Source organism: Lates calcarifer, linkage group LG21 (genome assembly GCF_001640805.2).
Source record: "Lates calcarifer isolate ASB-BC8 linkage group LG21, TLL_Latcal_v3, whole genome shotgun sequence".
Classification (NCBI taxonomy): domain Eukaryota; kingdom Metazoa; phylum Chordata; class Actinopteri; family Centropomidae; genus Lates; species Lates calcarifer.
In genome coordinates, this window is record NC_066853.1 from 10,341,806 (window position 1) to 10,359,954 (window position 18,149).

The window sequence follows — 18,149 nt, forward strand, 5'->3', positions numbered from 1 at the left end:
AAATAAAAGCAGCTGTGTGAGAGAGAAAGTACAGTATGACTTCATATGCCAGATTCAATGGCTGTAAAGTCCCTGGTATCAATCAAGAAGTGTGTTTGAGCAAGTCACTGAAACGAAACCAAACCAAGCTAAGTGTGTCACTGGAAGCCACGTTGACCTCCGGCCTCTCTGAAGAGGGAAGCGAGCCAAAAAAAAGTTCCCCGTGCTGTTAAAATTAAATAAGCATGAATGCTTTCTCCTCTGTTCTGCGTACACCACATGAAACTGCACAAAAAACTGCATTTTACATTATCACATGGCAAATGGTTATAAAAATTGTGATCTTTATTTAAAGCCAAGCTACAATGTCACAGTACAACATGGTAACGGGCATTACTGGCATGGAAATACAACTTTCATTTCTCAAAAAGGCTAATGGGGAATTAAGTCTTTACCCTTTTGAATTAGTTACTCATCAAATATTACACTCAAGTATTGTGTACAGAAAACTACACACAAACGCACATATGTTTAAATGTACCAGTAGCCACAAAAATCAAAGACTTACTTCAAGAAGCCTTAGTGAAACAAGGGAGGAGAGAGTGAGGATCAAAAAACATAACACATCTGTAGAAAATATCAAAAACAGATTTCTAAAACGTCCTAAAGCCTTTACATAAAAATTTCCAAACATCACAGTTATAATGTGTTCAATAGAAATATTACAAGGGCTGTTCTGGACTGGCTCCCACATGATTCTGGCTATCTACAAATCGTATCGGGGGCAGGACACTGACAACATCTCAAGCGTACATGTCCTCACGGTCAGCGTTGTAGATCTCGCCCTCCTGCAGTGAGGCAAAATTGAGGAAGTGCGAGGGCCGATGGACTTCATGGTAGAACTCTTTGGGGTTGGCCAGCTGCAGGTCGTACTTCATGTTGGGATCGTGGCGCACACCTGTTGCAAGACAAGTTAAAATGGTTTGTGTGTATTCTTACAACATGGTGTCGGCGGTTTGAGCACCATCACATGAATGACAGTCTTGCTTTAATAAGTCACTTTTTATAACACATAAGTAACAACATACTACATATTAGTCTAAAGAATCAAAAAGCTATTTGCAGTTCCATGGGATAGTGATAGATTTTCAGCTGTGAACCAGTCGCACAGCAAAAATCAATCAAACTGACAGAGGGACAGAGCGGAAATATCAATATAAGCCACCTATTTCTGTCACAAATGAAAACAAACATCAGCACAGAGGATATTACAGATGTGATCCTGTGGTTTTAAACCGTTTTAAAGCAGAATCATCTGATGAAAACAGAAACTACAGCTACTGACCCATGAAGTTGTAGTTCCAGGAAACTTGGCCAGGCACCATGAAGAAGCCCAGGAAGCGATCAGAGAGCAGCATCTGCACTCTCTCATAGTGAGAGGGCAGGTAACCTTTAGGGTTGTTGCCCTTGTCCGTGTTCTGACGACCCCACTCGTAGCCACTGGGCGTCAGCTTGTAGGCTGTGAGCGTGCACGAGCCTGGGGTGAAGCTGAAAACCAGAGGTAAAATTAATTTAAGTGCCAGTCAATTTCCTATTACAGCTCTGAAAAGTAGGACACTGGCTTATTTGTGACGCTAATTAAAAACCAGAGGAAACAATATCAAGCTGCTCAGCAGGTGTCTGGTGATGAAATCTACCTGCAAGTGATGATGATGGTCTTTTCTCCATCCCAAGAGGGGTTGTCAGCCATGATCTTGGCATGGGTGGTGACGTCCTGTGGGGACAGCTGGGGCGACTCATTAGGCTGGGTGTGGATCCAGCCGAGAGGCTCCATTTCCTGTTTAAGGAGAGGAAAGAAGTTAAAAATTGCTTGGACAAAGAAGTGAATCATGAAGCTGTTACAAAGGAGCCACAGAACACTCCCTCATACTACATGTGTGTTACCTTAAGGTATTCATGACCAGGCAGCTGGTTGGGCAGATGGACTGTCTGATGTGTTCCCCATTGTGGCACCATGACGATACAACGGATCTCCTTCACCTGAGGGTTGTCTGGTGGGCTGGTGCCATACAGGTAGCCTGCAATCTGGAACACCATGGTGCACGTTCAGAACATATTCAATAACCACAGAGTCAGGTTGTTTCTTTGAGTGCAGGACTACGGATGAATACCTGTGCTCGCAGATCTGAGATGCAGATGAACTTCTTGAGGACATTCTTGGGCAGGATGTAGGTGTAACCCGTCTCCTTGATGTCATCAGATGACACGTAGATGTGGTTGGTTCGCAGATGGAGGTTGGCAGCAGAGATGGCCCTGACAGGTGACGAACACGGATCATTAACGTCAACTGACATGGAAAAATAAAAACAGCTGAAAGTTATTACCACTATAGGTAACCGCCTGCTCACCTCACTCTCCACTCAGTCTTGGAGGAGAAGGTCTGGGTCTCGTAGTTGGAGGTGGTGGAGGTGATGATCTCGTCGCCGTGCTTGTTGACAGTGCGGGTCTGTGTGGCGGTGAGCTGCGACTGCTCTTTGGTCTGTTTCTCAATCTCTGCAATCTGCTGGCGCTGCTGAGATGGAGCAGAGATCTCCATACCCAGGATGATGTCACGGATCTCAGACTGGGTCAGTGAGGCCACGTTCACACTGGAGGGAAATAAAAAAATGTATTTTTAAAAACAGCAGTCCCAACTGCACTGACAGTAACTATCTGAGCTACATGCTGCCTTTGCTTTAGCCCCAAAAAATGAATCCCAAACCCCAAACCACTTACTTGTTCTTTTTGCCGTAATCAGCCAGAATGAGGTCCTTGAGCTGCACTTCCACCTTGATCCACTCCTCATCGGTGAGCGTGGGCCAAATGTGATGAGGCTCAGTGATCGTTGTCTTGTCAGGCTTCAGGATCACCTTTGCACGGTCGTTGTTGACGTGGAGCGCTCTGAGGATCAGGATGAGTCGGGAGAAGGCCTAGAGAAGGAGCAGACCACCAAACACAAACTGATCACACAGGGGAATAAAGCTGATTTCACCAAAGATAGATGCAAGCAGATGAGATTGGTGGGAAATTAGCTCAGGTATACTAGCACAGATGCTTTCTAACAGCTTGTTAATGTGTAATAATTTACCTCAATAATGCAACAGAATAACCTCCAGAGATGCAGCACAGTGAGACAGATCTAATAATCTCTTGTGGGAGGGAGTGAAACTCACTGTGTAAGACGAGATGGTCTTGAGCCAGTCGTCATAGAGATTGAACAGCACCATCTGAGGCTCTGTGGCCTTCAGGATCAGGTCTCCAAACTTCTCCACCTTCAGACAGGCCTGGAAGGGCAGCTGCAACTCAGAGCCCTTGATCACGATGTTGGGGAAGTCGAGCAAGTGGACCTGCATGGAGAAAACAATGGCTTTAGAACAGGAAAGCACTGGAGTATGTATCCAGCTTTCAGAAATGACACAGATGATATGTCACGGTTCGTAAGTAAGAGTCTCACCTCCAGCGGATCCAACATGCCCTTCCTGGTTACAATGATCTGTTTTGGCTGCTCTTCCACAGGGAGGGAGCGAATCAGGGCAGCCACTTCTTCAGCTGTCTTCCATTTGGCCAGCTACAGAGATAAAACAAGAATGACTTTAGACACTCTGGCAGGAGGTAACAGGGTGTGCCTATGTCACTTAGCTGAGGGCTTGCTGAAATTCAGAAACATATAATATCTTCACTTACTTCTGCCTCTTATCATCATCCCAATGAGGATAATTACAAATTGATTCTCTGTTACCCTGCATATCATTCACTCTATGATATTTTAAAGGTCTTTTCCGTACACACGACTCAAAACTAACCATTGATCAAATGACTAAACAAGAAGAATCATAGTAATCAACACAAAAAGCAGCAGTGATTAGGAAAGTGAGTAGCGATAGAGATGTTGGTACCTGTCCCAGACGTTTCTGTCCAGCCCACACAGATGTGTGAATGATCTTGAGGAAGAGCTGACCAGTCCTGGGGTTGAAGATGAAAATAGCTCCATTGATGGGCTTCGTGGTCAAGTTACCCTCAAAGGTCTGTTGAGACAGACACAGAAACGTGAATAAAACTTAATTTTTTAAATATTCCAATGGGAAAGCTACCTATTCAGACATGTTATTTCCACATTATGCTGAAGTCAAACGTTTGGCCCTCACCTTGTGGATGGTGACTCTGTAGACATTGGTGTCATCCACAAACCAGATGATCTGGTTAGAGAAGAGTTCACCATAGTTCTGTGAAGACAGGTAGGGCTCAGTGGGCTCTGAAGAGTACAGCTGCAGACCTTTGCGGATGCGCTCCCTGAGCACATACAGGGCAGGGTTGGCCTTCATGATCTTAGCCATGGCCTGCTGGATCAGAGGTTTGCTTCCAGGGAACCAGTTACCATAGGCACTACAGAAGAAGAAATCAAACACAGGGTTCAGAATTAAATTGATATTGTTCTTTTTCTGATTTCGTCTCTGATGACACCCAAAGTAAAACACCCCTTGGGGAAGTCAGTGTATATATACCCACCAAAGCCGTCTGATCTGATGTTAAGACAAACTTGTGTTCATGTACAACAGCTTAGGAAGCTAGTGTGAAAATGTTACAGGATGCTACAGAACATATTTGTAGACATGAACATGTGGTTGCAAAAATCCAGGAAATGCCATCAAGAATTTGCCAAGAATTTGACTGCTTTCTAGTTTATTTTTAGATACCTGTAATGCCCTACACTACTCACTCAAATCATCAGAGAGTAAAGTTACTGGTTTGCCTTCTTCAGTGACCCAAGAATGCTACTTAAGGGTATATTATCATTTCTGTAAATAACAACAAATTCAAGCAGCTAATAATAATGATAATAATAAAGCTAATCTAAAACAAGGATGATGAAGTTAGTCATTTAGTATTTGTCATCATAACTGGTCACATAACCATTCTTGAAACAATCCTAACCTGTGGAGGTTGTAAGCCAGGTCGATAGCAATGAGCACTCCGGTGGGGGAGGGGTAGATACTCATGTTGTCTGTGGTGTAGTCCAGGAACTTGGCCCTGGCGTAGCGTTCGATGTCATGCGAGTCGTAGTCACCCCAGCGGAGCTGAATGTCAATCCAGTACTTCTGTGTGGTGGTGCTGTCCATCACATCCCTGTAGGAGCAGGTGAACATTTTTATTCACATGATATACAGCCTGTAGAATACTTTTATCTTAACAGGCTATGAAGCTAAGGTAAGGTCCTTCTAGTGTAACTTTTTCCTCTAAGTAATCATATACAGAGTCACGTAAATATATGTATAGAAGTCATACTTGGAGTCAGCGAGCAGTGAAGGACGAGAGACGTTCCACTTGTATGACGCAAAGAGGAGGATGTCTGCACAGGACGAGTTCATCTTGTATGACTTCCTGGGGTGGATGGTTTCCTTCTGCACTGTCTCGATCTCCAGAGCATCCAGCTCCTGGTCAAACACCTGAAAACAAAAACATTAAAAACAGTTAATCAAATCAAAGTTCATTCAATCTGATATTCTTCTCTGAGTGAATTTTTTAAGGTTATAATCCCTGTACTGCAGAGATTGAAAATCTATCCAGAACCTGACCTGACAGAGATCCATGACAATGCTCTCATGAATCTTCTGCCACAAGTGAGCCCTGAAGATCTGGATGAGGGAGATCTTCAGTGTGGGGATCTTGCCATGCATAAAGATTCCTGTCAGGTCAAGCTGCACCTGGAAACCCACATACACCTAGACACAAAAAAGGACAAAGACCATAAGCCAGTGTTTGAGCTATAAACCCTTAAGACACTTCCCACAGTGACTGGTAAAATAAAAAGATCTGGAAATAATTATTTTTCAGCTGCTGGTTGTACTAACGTTGGCTCTGTTGATGGTGGGTGACCACCAAAGTGTGAAGCGACGGTTGGGGATTTGGTTGAGACCAGACCTCTGGGCATTGGTCAGCTTCTTCCATTTCATGGACTCCTCGAAGCCACTGGCCTTCTCCCTAAAGCCCAGAAACACAGGTGATGTTGCTTTAATAAACTGAATAACACGTAAACAAATCAGTTCCTCTGGCAAGTATACATTCAGAGAGGGAGGATAGAAATGGTCCTTATTTCCCAAAGTGCACCATAAGTATTCCTAATGTCAAAGTGCCCTCACCAGAAGAGACCCTCCCAGGTGGGGAAATAAGTGCCTTTGAAGAGTGTGTGCTCCAGGATGCCCTCCACACCGCCCAGAGCCTGGATCATGTCTGTGCGGTAGTTGTTCAGGTTCCACAGTTTGCCATCGTGCCTCTGGTGGGTCCACCAGAAGGGATTCTGCTTCAGCACCTGCACTCAGTCAAGACATGGACGTCAGTACTGAATGTTAATCTCAAACTGTTGCCCATCAACACATCAGGAGGGTCTCCATCATATACCTGGTACTGCTTGAAATCTGTCCTGACTCTCCAGCCTTTGTCATAAGCCAGCGTGTGTCTGTCCTTCTGGAAAAGTGTGTTGATGCGGGGGATTCCTCTGTCCCACGAGTCCTCTAAATCCTCCAGGGTGAGACGCCTACAGCACAGAAAACACACTGCTATTTGCCTCGTCTAGCCTCAGCTCTCATGTGCTCAAACTAAAAATACTTGGACCCGCGTAGAACAGCAGATCAATGAATCACAGCTCTTGCCAACACTGACAAGGCCTCACCTGTTCTGGGCGATGGCCTCCTGTCTCTTGAGTGCGTACTCGGCCCACACCCTCTGAGAGTCGATGAACTCACTCTCCCATGGCTGAATGTAGCGGTACAAGTTAGGAATCAGCTGGTCCTCTTCATGACTCATTCCGGACCTGAAGTGGGTGATTCCCACATCCTGTCTGCTTGGACCACCTGGTAAAACAGAGAAACACGACCATCCAGTTTGATGTGGTACCACAGTTAAATGAACTTACAAGACATTTACCGTCAAGAGGTGAAATGAAAACAGAGATGCTGACTTACCGCAGATCTGACTGTGGGATAAGCACGTGGCCCATGGACAACATGCCAAGTCCACCCAGCTCTTTGGGAGTGTAGAAGACCACAGGAGGAAAGCGGCTAGGCATTTTGGAGTTGAGGCCGATCTTGATACGCGTCTGGATCTTGTTCTCGCACTTCACCAGCAGGTCCAGGAGCTCCTGGGTGTTAACCACCGCCTCACGGAAGTACGTCATCAAGCCGATCAGAGCCGTGTTCCATTTGTTCACGATCTGGAGGTAAAGAATGGATGTGCTGAAATACTCTGACGAGGTAACTATCCCCACCGTTACTTTTTTGATTTATCCAATCTAGTGTTTTGGGATGAAGTTGTTTGCTGACCTTGGTGAATGTGGTGGACCCAGAGGCCATCAGGATCTGACGCACTCTGTTGTGGAATCGCTGCATGGATTCATCATCCACACGCAGGAAACACTGTGCTGTCCTCTCTTTGGTTACCTACACAACCAAATACAGTGTGACAACTCAGTAACAATGGCAACCATGAGAAGTAAGTTAGCAGCATAGCAACTTTTTATTTTGGGCTTCAGCTTCTCACCTCATTCTGCAAGTTCCAGACACCGTCTTTGTGGGTAAACTCCTCATAGCTAGTGCGGCACTTGGGGAGGATGCGGCACTCAAAACCACACATGTTGAAGAGCAGGTTGGGGTTGTCTTTGCTGTAGACCGACACAAAGCTGTTCTCCCACTGTACAGTGGTCACAGATCTGGGCAGACGGTTTTTGATGTCCCAGAACACTGCACGTCCACTGGGGAGGTAAGTTGAGAGAAGTTACGACTTTTTGTCTCAAACTCTAAGGCAACATTCGACACTGAATAAGATTTCATATTACAATTAACTAAAGTTGACAGTGTTGAGGTGGAACTCACAGGTTGACATCGTGCTTCATCAGTCTCATGCGGGCATCACGAGGCCAGCACTTCTTGTTGTTGTAACCCACGATGTTCTCATTGTTGGGGTCTGGGTGCTCCGTCAGATACCTCTGAATGAGATCCCTAGCCTCGTCAGCAGAGAACCTGGGGGAGAAAAATTCCTTTTAAAAAAACTTATTCTCACTCTCGTACACAGTTATAAATGGCCGTCATACCATTTTGGCGATTCAGACCCACCTGAAGAAGATGTGGATGCGGTCGATGTAGCGGCAGTACAGTCGGATTGGGTGGGCGCTCTCTGTGGCTGTGTCTTGGAAACTGAGGAAGTCGTTGGGCATCTGAGGCGGGCCGGCCATCTCGCTGGCACGGTGCAAGCCCAGCACCAGCAGGTCCATCACCAGGCCGTAGTACTGCACAATGAATGAGGCAAACTGAAGCCCCCTGATGATGCCATAGGAGTTGGTGTGGTTCATGTCCTAGATAGAACAAAGGTAAGAGACAGAGTGGAAAACATTTCAGTTTAAAATCAAGTATGTCTCAACACTGAGCTACATATCACTTACTAAGGAATCATGTGTAAAGATTACACAGGAATAAATCAGACCTAAAATGAACAAGTGTGTTTACCTTGTAGTTGATGACCACGTTATTCTTGGCTGTCATGTAATCAGCAATGTTGTGGTCGACAATAAGACGCAGCAGCCTGTTGAGCAGCGTCAGATCGATCTTCTCATACATCTTCTCATAGCGGGACTCCAGCATCACGTTGCACTCTCCCTCCGCAGTCTCCCACACATCCTGCAAGTTGTTGATGCCTGAAGGGAATAAACAAAATGCCCTTAGATAAAGTTTGAAAGTGGGATTGTCAGTTTAATGACACAAGATCCATAATGACATATTACACAATATGATTAGGTGTCATACAATAACGCTCTATTATTGGTTCTTTTCCAATGAGCCTGACCTTGGCACCACTTGTAGACCAGAAGTGGTGGTGGTTCAGTGTCGGCGGGTTTGATCCAGGGTGGGAACAGGCGCCTCTTGTCTGCCTCGTACCACAGGTACTGGTCCAGGTAGGCGTCAGTGATCTTCTCCAGGGGCTCCACATCGTACACAGGCACCAGGTGGCTGTACAAGTCCATGAACTCGATACCCACCTGCAAAAGACGACGGGGTGGCCAAGAAATATGTTTACATCGGCAAAACAGAGGAAATTCAAGGCAACTATAGTCAACTTTTACCAAACATAAATAAGAAATACTTCTCTCTTATGTTTACATCCATGAGAAATGCTGTGTTTTTACATCTGTAAGTGTAAATTTCCCCAAAAAAATATCTGCACATCTTGGTCCTGACCTCTTTGAAGGCTCTCTGTGTGAGCAGGTGACGTTTGATCCTGGACAGGGCCTCGTGAGGGTTGTCGTAAGCCTGCTCTATCAGCCCCAGCTCCTCCCTCTGGCTCTGGTTCAGACGAGACTTCACACTAGGGGACACAGAGACAAACTGAATAATGTAGAAAATGTATATTCTGGCAGTTGTGGTGCCAAATATGAATAAACATTTGCTGATAAAGTTGGCCATGCCCCAAGTATGTTTACCTGTATGCTTCCTTGAGCCTCTCCAGAGCCAAGATGAGCAGCTTGGTGTCATGTTTGTATGACAGAGGGGGGAAGGGGATGGGCGAGAACCGCCGACTCTCCAGCCAGTGAACAGTGGTGGTGTAAATGGCCACTGCCTCTTCAGCAGTAATGTAGGGACCATCCTGTAGGTAGAACATGTACACTTCAATAAAAATATGTCATACATGGTTTTGGATACAGAGCTGCAATAGCAAAAATTACTATCTGTATTAAGTAGTTATAAGTAAATATAAATTTAGAAGTCAAGAACAGGTTAATGTTAAGAAAAATATAAATATTAAAAAGGAGTATAATCATTGCATAGATTATCTAAACCTATATCTGAATGGTGAAGGGAGAACTGCAGCTGCAGCCACTGATAAATGAAAAAAAAAAACACCATTCATTTTAATATTCCTCCAGTTCTTACGCACAGGCAAGCAGACCAATGCAAGTGCACCTTTGTAAGAGGACATCATTCAAAACTTCACTAGGAATTGTTATGAAGGAATTATATTTATTTTTGCACAGGTGTCAAAGGAAGGAGCTGGACAATTTGCCACACTTCCTGGTAAAGGCAGAGGTGACAAATTTCTTAAAGTTTACCATAAAATACAGCATTTCATTAACTGGGAAGGAGAGATTCTGTGTGTTACCTTCAGGTAGTTGTGCTGTCTCTCCTGTTCAGCTTTCAGGTACAGACGGGTCAGTCTGCCCAGGTTCTTCTTGCACACAGTCTTGTCCACAGTGGCTCCACGACGGATTCGCTCACGGTTGTAGTGAGCCGTGTTGGTCCACCAGTCAGCCTTGGCCTTGACGTAGCGCAGGATCATGTTCTCAATAGGAGTGGGCAGGCCTGGCACCTGAAGTGATGGGGAAAAAAAAATTGGAATCAGACTTCTATTCATTCATTGCTTGTCACTTTTGCAGCCACTATTATTCGGTTTGATTTTTATCTTCTCCACAAATTTGCTGTATATTAATGCAAGTGTTTTCCACACGGGTCATAAATTAAGATAAATAATGTATGTTGACATTTCTATCAGGGTACACTTGAAACACTTGACCTGACTCAAACACTTCAAGTACATGACATCTTTCTTAAGACACTGGAGTCGCACAAATCCTAAACTAAAATGGAGCAGCACTTTAGGGATTTCATAATTAATCCTTTGCTCTCAACAACAGACAGAGCCCTCTACCATGCATTACTCAGTCACAGTGAAGTTATCTCAGATGCACTGACCTTCCATGGGATGTTGGCCTTCCAGCACCTCCAGGACTCGCTGAGGTGCTGCAAGATGGTCCTCGCTTTGTTCTGTTTGATACCTTCAGGCATCATGTCCAAGATGTCGTGCATCACCGCAGCTCGCAGCTCCAGATCAAAGTGAGACTCCACACGCTGTTTGGTCACCGTCTTGGCAACACCCTTGGAGTGTCGTCCTGACGGGGGCAATCAAAAATCACAGCTGCTTAAACTGCCACAGTTTCTTTCTCCAATAAATGCCTCTGAGTGTGTGCATCATACCACTTGTTGCTCAAATAATTAACATGGAAAGGTGTGTGTGTGTGTGTACCTTCAAACTGCCTGGCCAGCAGATTCCCCAGCCACCTCTCCAGCAGTGGCGTGATGCCTCTCATGAAGAACAGCCACACTCTCCAGCCGGGAGCCCAGAAGCCACAACCTGGACCTTTGCCCACAGGGCCCTGATCAAACACACACAGATAAGCCCAAAGATGAAGTCAAACTTCAAGTGCAGAGAGTGTGTGTGACTCAACATCACTATCTTTAATTTAAAAAATAGTTGGCTGATCCACAACACAGTACTTACAGTGTTGAAGCGGTAGTAGATGAGATGCTTCAGGTCTTTGCACATGCGAATTTGTCTCATCAGCTTGTACTTGTAGCGGTACATGCCTGTCAGCTGACCCACATGAGCAAAGATGTACTGCAGTCCATCAGCCAACTGCAACACAGACAAGGTTCAGAGATTAACCAAGTGTGAAATTATCAAGTAAAACAACCAAAAAACCATGTGCATCTAATGTTAAAACAGCAGCACCACTGTAACCACCACAACAAACTGATCACAGTTCCTAAAAACCATTTAACATCATTTAAGTACATACCTTGTGTTTTACATTGTGAGCATCTACACTACAGAGAAAGGCAGGTGTAGCTAGCCCTCAAGTGAGATGGGATGTGCTGTGTAGAGTATGTAGCTGAACCTACCTGGAAGGCATCAACATTTCCCAGTCTGTACTGCACATGGCTGTCCACCACCAGCTTGCTGAGACGCAGCACCTCTCTGCACAGATGGAAGGCATTACCGAATCTGGACTTCTTTCGCTCCTATGGGACACAAACAAGAACAATTAAGTTTAAGGTTTACAATGGTTTTGTTAGCAGTGTAACATTGTTTACCAACAAAAAAGGGAGCGTTAACTACATTTTAAATTTATACAAATAATGGAACGACAAAAACTGAAACACTTTTTTACGCATAACGCATCCAACGACGGGAAAAATGACAGGTAACTGAGAAAGACAAACTCTTAAAGTTCTATCAAGTCACTCGAGCCTGTACCTTTGTGGTCAGTGTCTTGACAGGCTTCAGGTTGAAGTTGTAGTCGAGATGCAGGTAGTTGAGGTTCTTACGGTGGATAAGCAGATTGAGCATGTTGTAGCCCTGTCTGCACACCTGCAGGCCCACCTCCACCCAGTCCAGCTTTGTGGACTGAAAGAACTTTGTGGCCTTGAAGGAGCGGAACAGATACCTGAAAGACAACAGAGGGAAAATCTTTACAGGAAACAACAAGATGACGAGCACATAAACAGCTTCAATTCAAAACACAGATTAAGAGGAAATCAATCAATAAAGTGTCTAATGATGCTCACCTCTTCTTCTGGGCCTTGGGTGGTCTGTGTTTCAGAGCATTGAGCACATAGTATTTGAGCAGTTTCTGATATGACACACGCACTTTCACTGGTTGTCCTGCAGGGCAGTGTTCACGGTACCTGTAAAATAACACAATGCTCTCCATTAACAACTGAATTTTCCACAAACGCCATCTGATCAGTAAGTTATCGCTCCAACGCGTGTAGCTGGCTCACCAGTTCTTGATCAGGGGGATATCAATGGCGCGCCTTGTGCGGCCAGATCGCAGGTTGAAGGGTCTTGGCGCCCACAGCAGAGCAATGCCATTGGCTGTGTTGTCTGTGTAGAGTGGGGTCTCTTTGAGGAAGGGTTCCACATACTCTGGAAGCTCAAACTCCTCATCATCATCAGGCAGAGGCTCTTGGCTCTGAGGGGATAGCAGAATGAAAACAACAAAGTGATTTAGCGTCAGCTGTAGCATTCTGTTTTATTGCTCAACTTTTATCTCAAATTAGGCCAAATATTCTAACTTTTTAAACCTGATATCTGAATGGTGACAGGCCAACTGCATCTGCAGCCGGTGATAAAAGAGCCACCATTCATTTTCATGTTCCTCCAGTTCTTACGCACGGGCAAGCAGACCAATGCAAGTGCGCCTTTGTAAGAGGATGTCTTCCAAAACTTTGATTAGGTTTTGTTGTGAGGGTATTATACATATTTTCTCAGCTGCCAAAAGTGGAAGGTGGATAAACACCACACTTACCTTGACAGAGTGTCTGTGTGAAATGGGGTTGATCAGCGGGTCAAAGTAAAACGCTGGAAGATCTGGATCCTCTGTCTTGATAAACACCACATTTGGAGTGTGGTACCTGCACAGGTAAAGTCATGAATATCAACTTATTTCTTAAAGGCAACGTGAGAGATGTTATAACAGATTTAGTAAACAGAGGAGCAAGTTCAAGGGTGTGGTCTAAGCTAGTTTTTCTTTAATTAATCAGAAATACTTTTCAGTGAACTACCACTTACCAGGTGAGATGGACGTGATGTGGCAAGTTATTGTACAGGTAGGGGAAAGCGATTTTGTACTCTGTCCTGATGGGCTGTCGGATGATGATTTTGTTGATGTCATTGAACTCATTCCAGTCTTCATCCCTGTGGGAGAAACAAAGAAGGATCAGCTGAAGCACAAGTCATCCTGTATCTATTCTTCCTTGATGTTTTGTTTGGAATAAAAGGGAGCGTAACGTTTATGAGAAACATGCAAAATTAAGAAAAAAAATAACAGCATTAAGTCTGTAGATCAGTAGGAGGTACTTACTGGAGGTTGATGTCCCGGACCAGTGGCTCAAACTTTGGTCCACCGGGAATGGCCATATTCAAAGCCTTGGAAGTGAAGAAGGCCTTGAGGTCAAACAGGTAAAAGTAGTTGAAATCCACCAGGTCTGTCAGCAGCTGATTGGCCAGACGGTACAATGTGGACATCATAGGCAGTGTGAACTGCCAGCGACGGTACGTGGTGCCATTCACAAACCTGAGGAGAGTACAAATTAATTACTGTCTGATTCTGCTGGCACAAAAATCCTGACGTATCTGTGTTTAAAGAATAATGTAAAGGCTTACTTGGCAGTGTCTTTGAGGGGCTGGTGCTCATAGAACCACTCCACCACTGAACTGTCCTCCTCTGGGTCCAGCTCCATCTGTATGGCCTCCAGTGGTTCCACATCCAGGATGTTGTCAGCATAGTCCAGCGGCGGCTCCTCGTCATCAAATGGTGGAAAGCGCATACGCTTGAAGTGCCGACGGTCACGCTTCTCACGACGCATCATGATCCACATGGTGCTGGAAGGAAGATAAGGAATACCAACAATTAGAAATACTGTGGAAGTACAAATAAACCCAATGCACTTGTGCTTAGCGTCACTCAACACCACACTCTTTCTTACCCCCACTGGGCGATGTAGACTGGCTCTATGACCCAGGGGATTTCATTCACAAAGGAAATCGCTCCAGTGATGTGATAGAGGACAGGCACATCTCGGATCTGCTCCCAGGGCATGGGCATGTTCTCCAGAAGCTTCAGCACTGCATGAGGCATGTACTTGAGGGCACTGTTCAACAATAAGAAAGATACAAGATGAGCTATTGACAGGGTAGTGACAGATGCTATCAGCAAATGAGCAAACAAATAAAGAAATTCAAAAAAAACTAAACTGTAGATGAAGGCAATCTTAAACTTAATCTCAAAGCTTAAATTTACAGTAAACTTCATGTGAAGATGTTATTCAGCTAAGAAAAGATTAAGTGAGTTCTACTACTAGTTTTAATTCAACACATTTACTGCTATATGATTCATTTTTACCCGAGGTAGACCCTCTTGTCGTGGCGAAATTTTCTGTTGGTCATGTCTCCATGGTCCCTAATGATCTTGCGGACATGCTCCGGTGGCATATCTTCCTTCTGAGCATCCACAAAGCCAAACTTTCTTTTCTCTGAGTAGCGCTTTGCCTGCAACTGCTGCCATTTTCTCGCTGTAGGGTTTAAGAATATTTACTCCATTATGACAAAATTTATTGGATCCAACTATGATACAAGATCTTAGCTTTCCACTGTGAATTTGCTGCATTAGCTGAAAGTCAACATACCCTTTTCTTGCAGTTTTTCCTCAGACATGTAGTCAGGGACCGGCACAGGAGGGGGTACACCTGGTGGCATCCCCGCAGGGACCCCTCTATAGGGGAAGGTAGCTGCCATAGTGCTTCACCACTGAAAAAACAAAACAGCGCACAAAAAATTACAATTAGCACTAACCCAGTTTTAAGCGTTTAGTTTTAGTGTCTGCATGTTATCAAAACTCTGGGGAGAGGAATTATAAGTGAAGTGAAAACAGTAAATGACTTTTGCATTTTAACGCACAAAAGTTAAACTCCGCATTTCATTAGCACGGTGAATCCTCTGGCTAGTTCTAGCACATCGTACTCTTTAGATTATACATATGTGTCAAAGAAACGGGTGTAATAACTTGATTTAAAACAATGGAAGTTGATTAAACACTCAACATAAAACATTAGTGGGTAAAATTTATTTAACGTTATTTCCGTTTATGACTAGCTTAACAACATGGCTGCCTGAACGGCGCATTCTGAACCATTAAACAAAACTTAAACACCACCAGACTTCAGTGGTTACTTATTCGATACATTTTAAAGGGTAAACTGCAATTAATGAAGCCTTACAATAAGACGCACAGCAAGTTTGCGAAACATTAGCGGGCGTTTTAAGTCTAGTTGTTGATTAGGCCAAGCGTGGATGAAGCGGTAAGCTAGCCGACTGCTAAAATTAGCACGGCGGCTAACAACTAAATGTTAGGTAACAAAAAAGAAAACATCACACACCTCGCTACCTTTACGCCCAGAGTAATTTCCTAACGTTGAAGACGACCTGATTGCACACACAGTCGCCTATCACAACATCTCTCATTCAAAGCTTTAAGGTCTTTTTTGTGGTTTCCCGTTGTGTTGATTTGTCTTCATGGAGCTGCACGACGAACGACGGCGGCCACACGATGAACGTACTTTCGAGGATTTCACAAACGACAGTTACGCCGGATATACGTACGAATCTACGTAGGCATTACCACTAAACACTAGGGGCCTACGTTAAAAAATACGCCAACGTTGGATGAGCGCAGTTTTGCAAATACCCGTATGATCCTGTTTCCGTTGCACTACTGTCCCCTGCAGTGTTGGAGTGCACTTACTCGTCAGTCACCACAGCAACAGTAGCCTGAACTGAGATTGTCAAAACCCTGTGCGATGTATTTTCATATCAGCTTTTCTCGCAGAGCTATTTGAGATTCTGACTGACAGATCAAACTGTTATGAACTGTATTGTTCTCATTCGGAAAAATCCACTAAAAAGGCAATTTGAATTTCATCCAAACATATCCAATTGTTTACATTTTGAGGTAGAAATTGTGTGTGAGAAGAGCAGAGGAGCTCAGAGTTTAACCTTCTCCCATAGACACTCCTTATAAACTCAAAAATAGTCAGAAAGTGGCATAAAATGTAAACTGTTGTCATTCAAAAACCATACAAGGTGTCAAAAAGCTTGATAGCCTAAAAGTCTTGGGACCTGTTTAAAGCTGGAATGAGGTTTCTAACTGAATATATGGAAAAGTATAAGTACTATATATGTGTGTGTGTGTGTGTGTGTGTGTGTGTGTGTGTGTGTTACAATTAGAAGATTTATCATCGTGTCACTCATTCATTCATCACTTTCTGTTCTGATATACTTGTGTACGTGAGTGTGTGTGTGTTATACACTCTAAATAGCAGTCTGCTTCTGTGTTTCAGTACAGCTGTTTTCACACCTGATGCAGACTGTACCTGACTACACATAATCCGTACTCAAGACCACCATTTCAAGTGGTCGAGCTGACTGGGATCTGGGTCCGGTTTTAATTGAGCCAAAACATCAAAAGATGAACTTAGAGAGAAAAACACGTATGACATAAAAACAGATCATTAGCGCATTGTATGCTGCACACTGACTTTACTGAGTACATATCTTTGCTTTGACGATATTCACACAGTGTTGAGTTTAATGTCAAACAGGTTATTAATTTAAACAACTGACAGAATCCTCTAATTTCACATTTTCTATTGCCACAGTTACATAATAGAAATAGTCTGCTCTGTCTAAAGTCATTCATCAACATTAAATAAGTAAAAGCTAAATTCTGCAGTAAAACGTTACAGATAACATTAACTTTGATAGAAATTCACCCTAAACCTTTGACTAAATAGTAGAATATGCTCACTCTATTTGAACACAGTAACATTACAGTATATGAGTATTTATTCAATTCTGAAAATGCTATTAAAGTATTAAGATTACATCAAGCATTACTTTATTTTACTACACTCACAGTCAGAGGTCACCCTTAGATAGATAAAGTTATCCATACTCACAACTATTGTATTACCTGTAGGCTTAAACTTTAAATCCACACTGAAAAACTAAAGATAGAAAATATCTACATTGCTCTCTACTCACAAAAAAACGCTTGGCTTAATAAATATTTAGTTTGTCAAAGTAAAAAAGAAAAATGTTAAAAACCCATCTCACCATATATTTTTTTTAAATGTCAATCTTGGATGTTACTTGTCTTAATGAAAGCAAACTATTATTTCAGTAGCCAGTGAGCCTATTAACTACAAATGCTACCCTCTCTGACTAAAATCATGTTGCTTCCCAGCAAAACATCCCTGGCTCGAGGAGGAAGACCTGCAGCTTCAACCATCATTTCTTATCTTACGAGTCAACAAATTGTTGTTGCTCTCAGTTTGAGCCATGCAAAGTCAGTATACCTTCACCTTTAAGGTTAAAATGTAAATCTTGATGAGACTTTTTCCGCAAAGGATGTGAAGGGCAATTTGAATTTCATCCAAATCAAAGACACAGTTTGCTGCGAGACTTTGGTGGCTGAGGATTAACCAAAGAAGGTGATTTGACTGAGATGAGGAACCTTATCTTCACATTTGCTCACTGATGACCTTTGTCAACCTTCATTAGATATACTTGGCAGTTTGATTGTCTTTGTAAACATAACTTTGTCAGTGCAAAGTAAAATTTTCTCAGTTATTGTCACTGGCAGTAGTGATATTTTATAATGACTGATAACTATGTCTTACATGTCCTTGCTTTGGCAATATTTATTCAGCATTACATTTGTTGTGTTGCCAAACAGGTCATTGAACTTTAAA

At 43.5% G+C, this 18,149-nt stretch overlaps 1 protein-coding gene across 1 annotated transcript; it reads right to left on the reverse strand.

Moving 5' to 3' along the window:
* Positions 1 to 306: 306 nt before the first annotated feature.
* Positions 307 to 15,960, reverse strand: prpf8 (pre-mRNA processing factor 8). Its single transcript, XM_018687224.2, is given in 44 exon segments — positions 307 to 937; positions 1,325 to 1,527; positions 1,677 to 1,816; positions 1,924 to 2,064; positions 2,151 to 2,292; positions 2,388 to 2,627; positions 2,755 to 2,948; positions 3,192 to 3,365; positions 3,473 to 3,586; positions 3,915 to 4,043; positions 4,164 to 4,401; positions 4,951 to 5,142; positions 5,302 to 5,462; positions 5,592 to 5,738; positions 5,868 to 5,997; positions 6,156 to 6,325; positions 6,415 to 6,550; positions 6,686 to 6,849; positions 6,851 to 6,866; positions 6,978 to 7,225; positions 7,335 to 7,451; positions 7,552 to 7,762; positions 7,884 to 8,030; positions 8,124 to 8,362; positions 8,514 to 8,701; positions 8,851 to 9,043; positions 9,243 to 9,369; positions 9,485 to 9,648; positions 10,162 to 10,368; positions 10,752 to 10,948; positions 11,083 to 11,212; positions 11,338 to 11,472; positions 11,739 to 11,858; positions 12,094 to 12,283; positions 12,405 to 12,524; positions 12,621 to 12,811; positions 13,148 to 13,253; positions 13,411 to 13,536; positions 13,703 to 13,915; positions 14,005 to 14,223; positions 14,328 to 14,492; positions 14,744 to 14,912; positions 15,027 to 15,147; positions 15,777 to 15,960. Coding segments are annotated over 43 exon segments (7,017 nt in total). The 5' UTR covers positions 15,136 to 15,147; positions 15,777 to 15,960; the 3' UTR covers positions 307 to 782.
* Between the last annotated feature and the right edge of the window lie 2,189 nt (positions 15,961 to 18,149).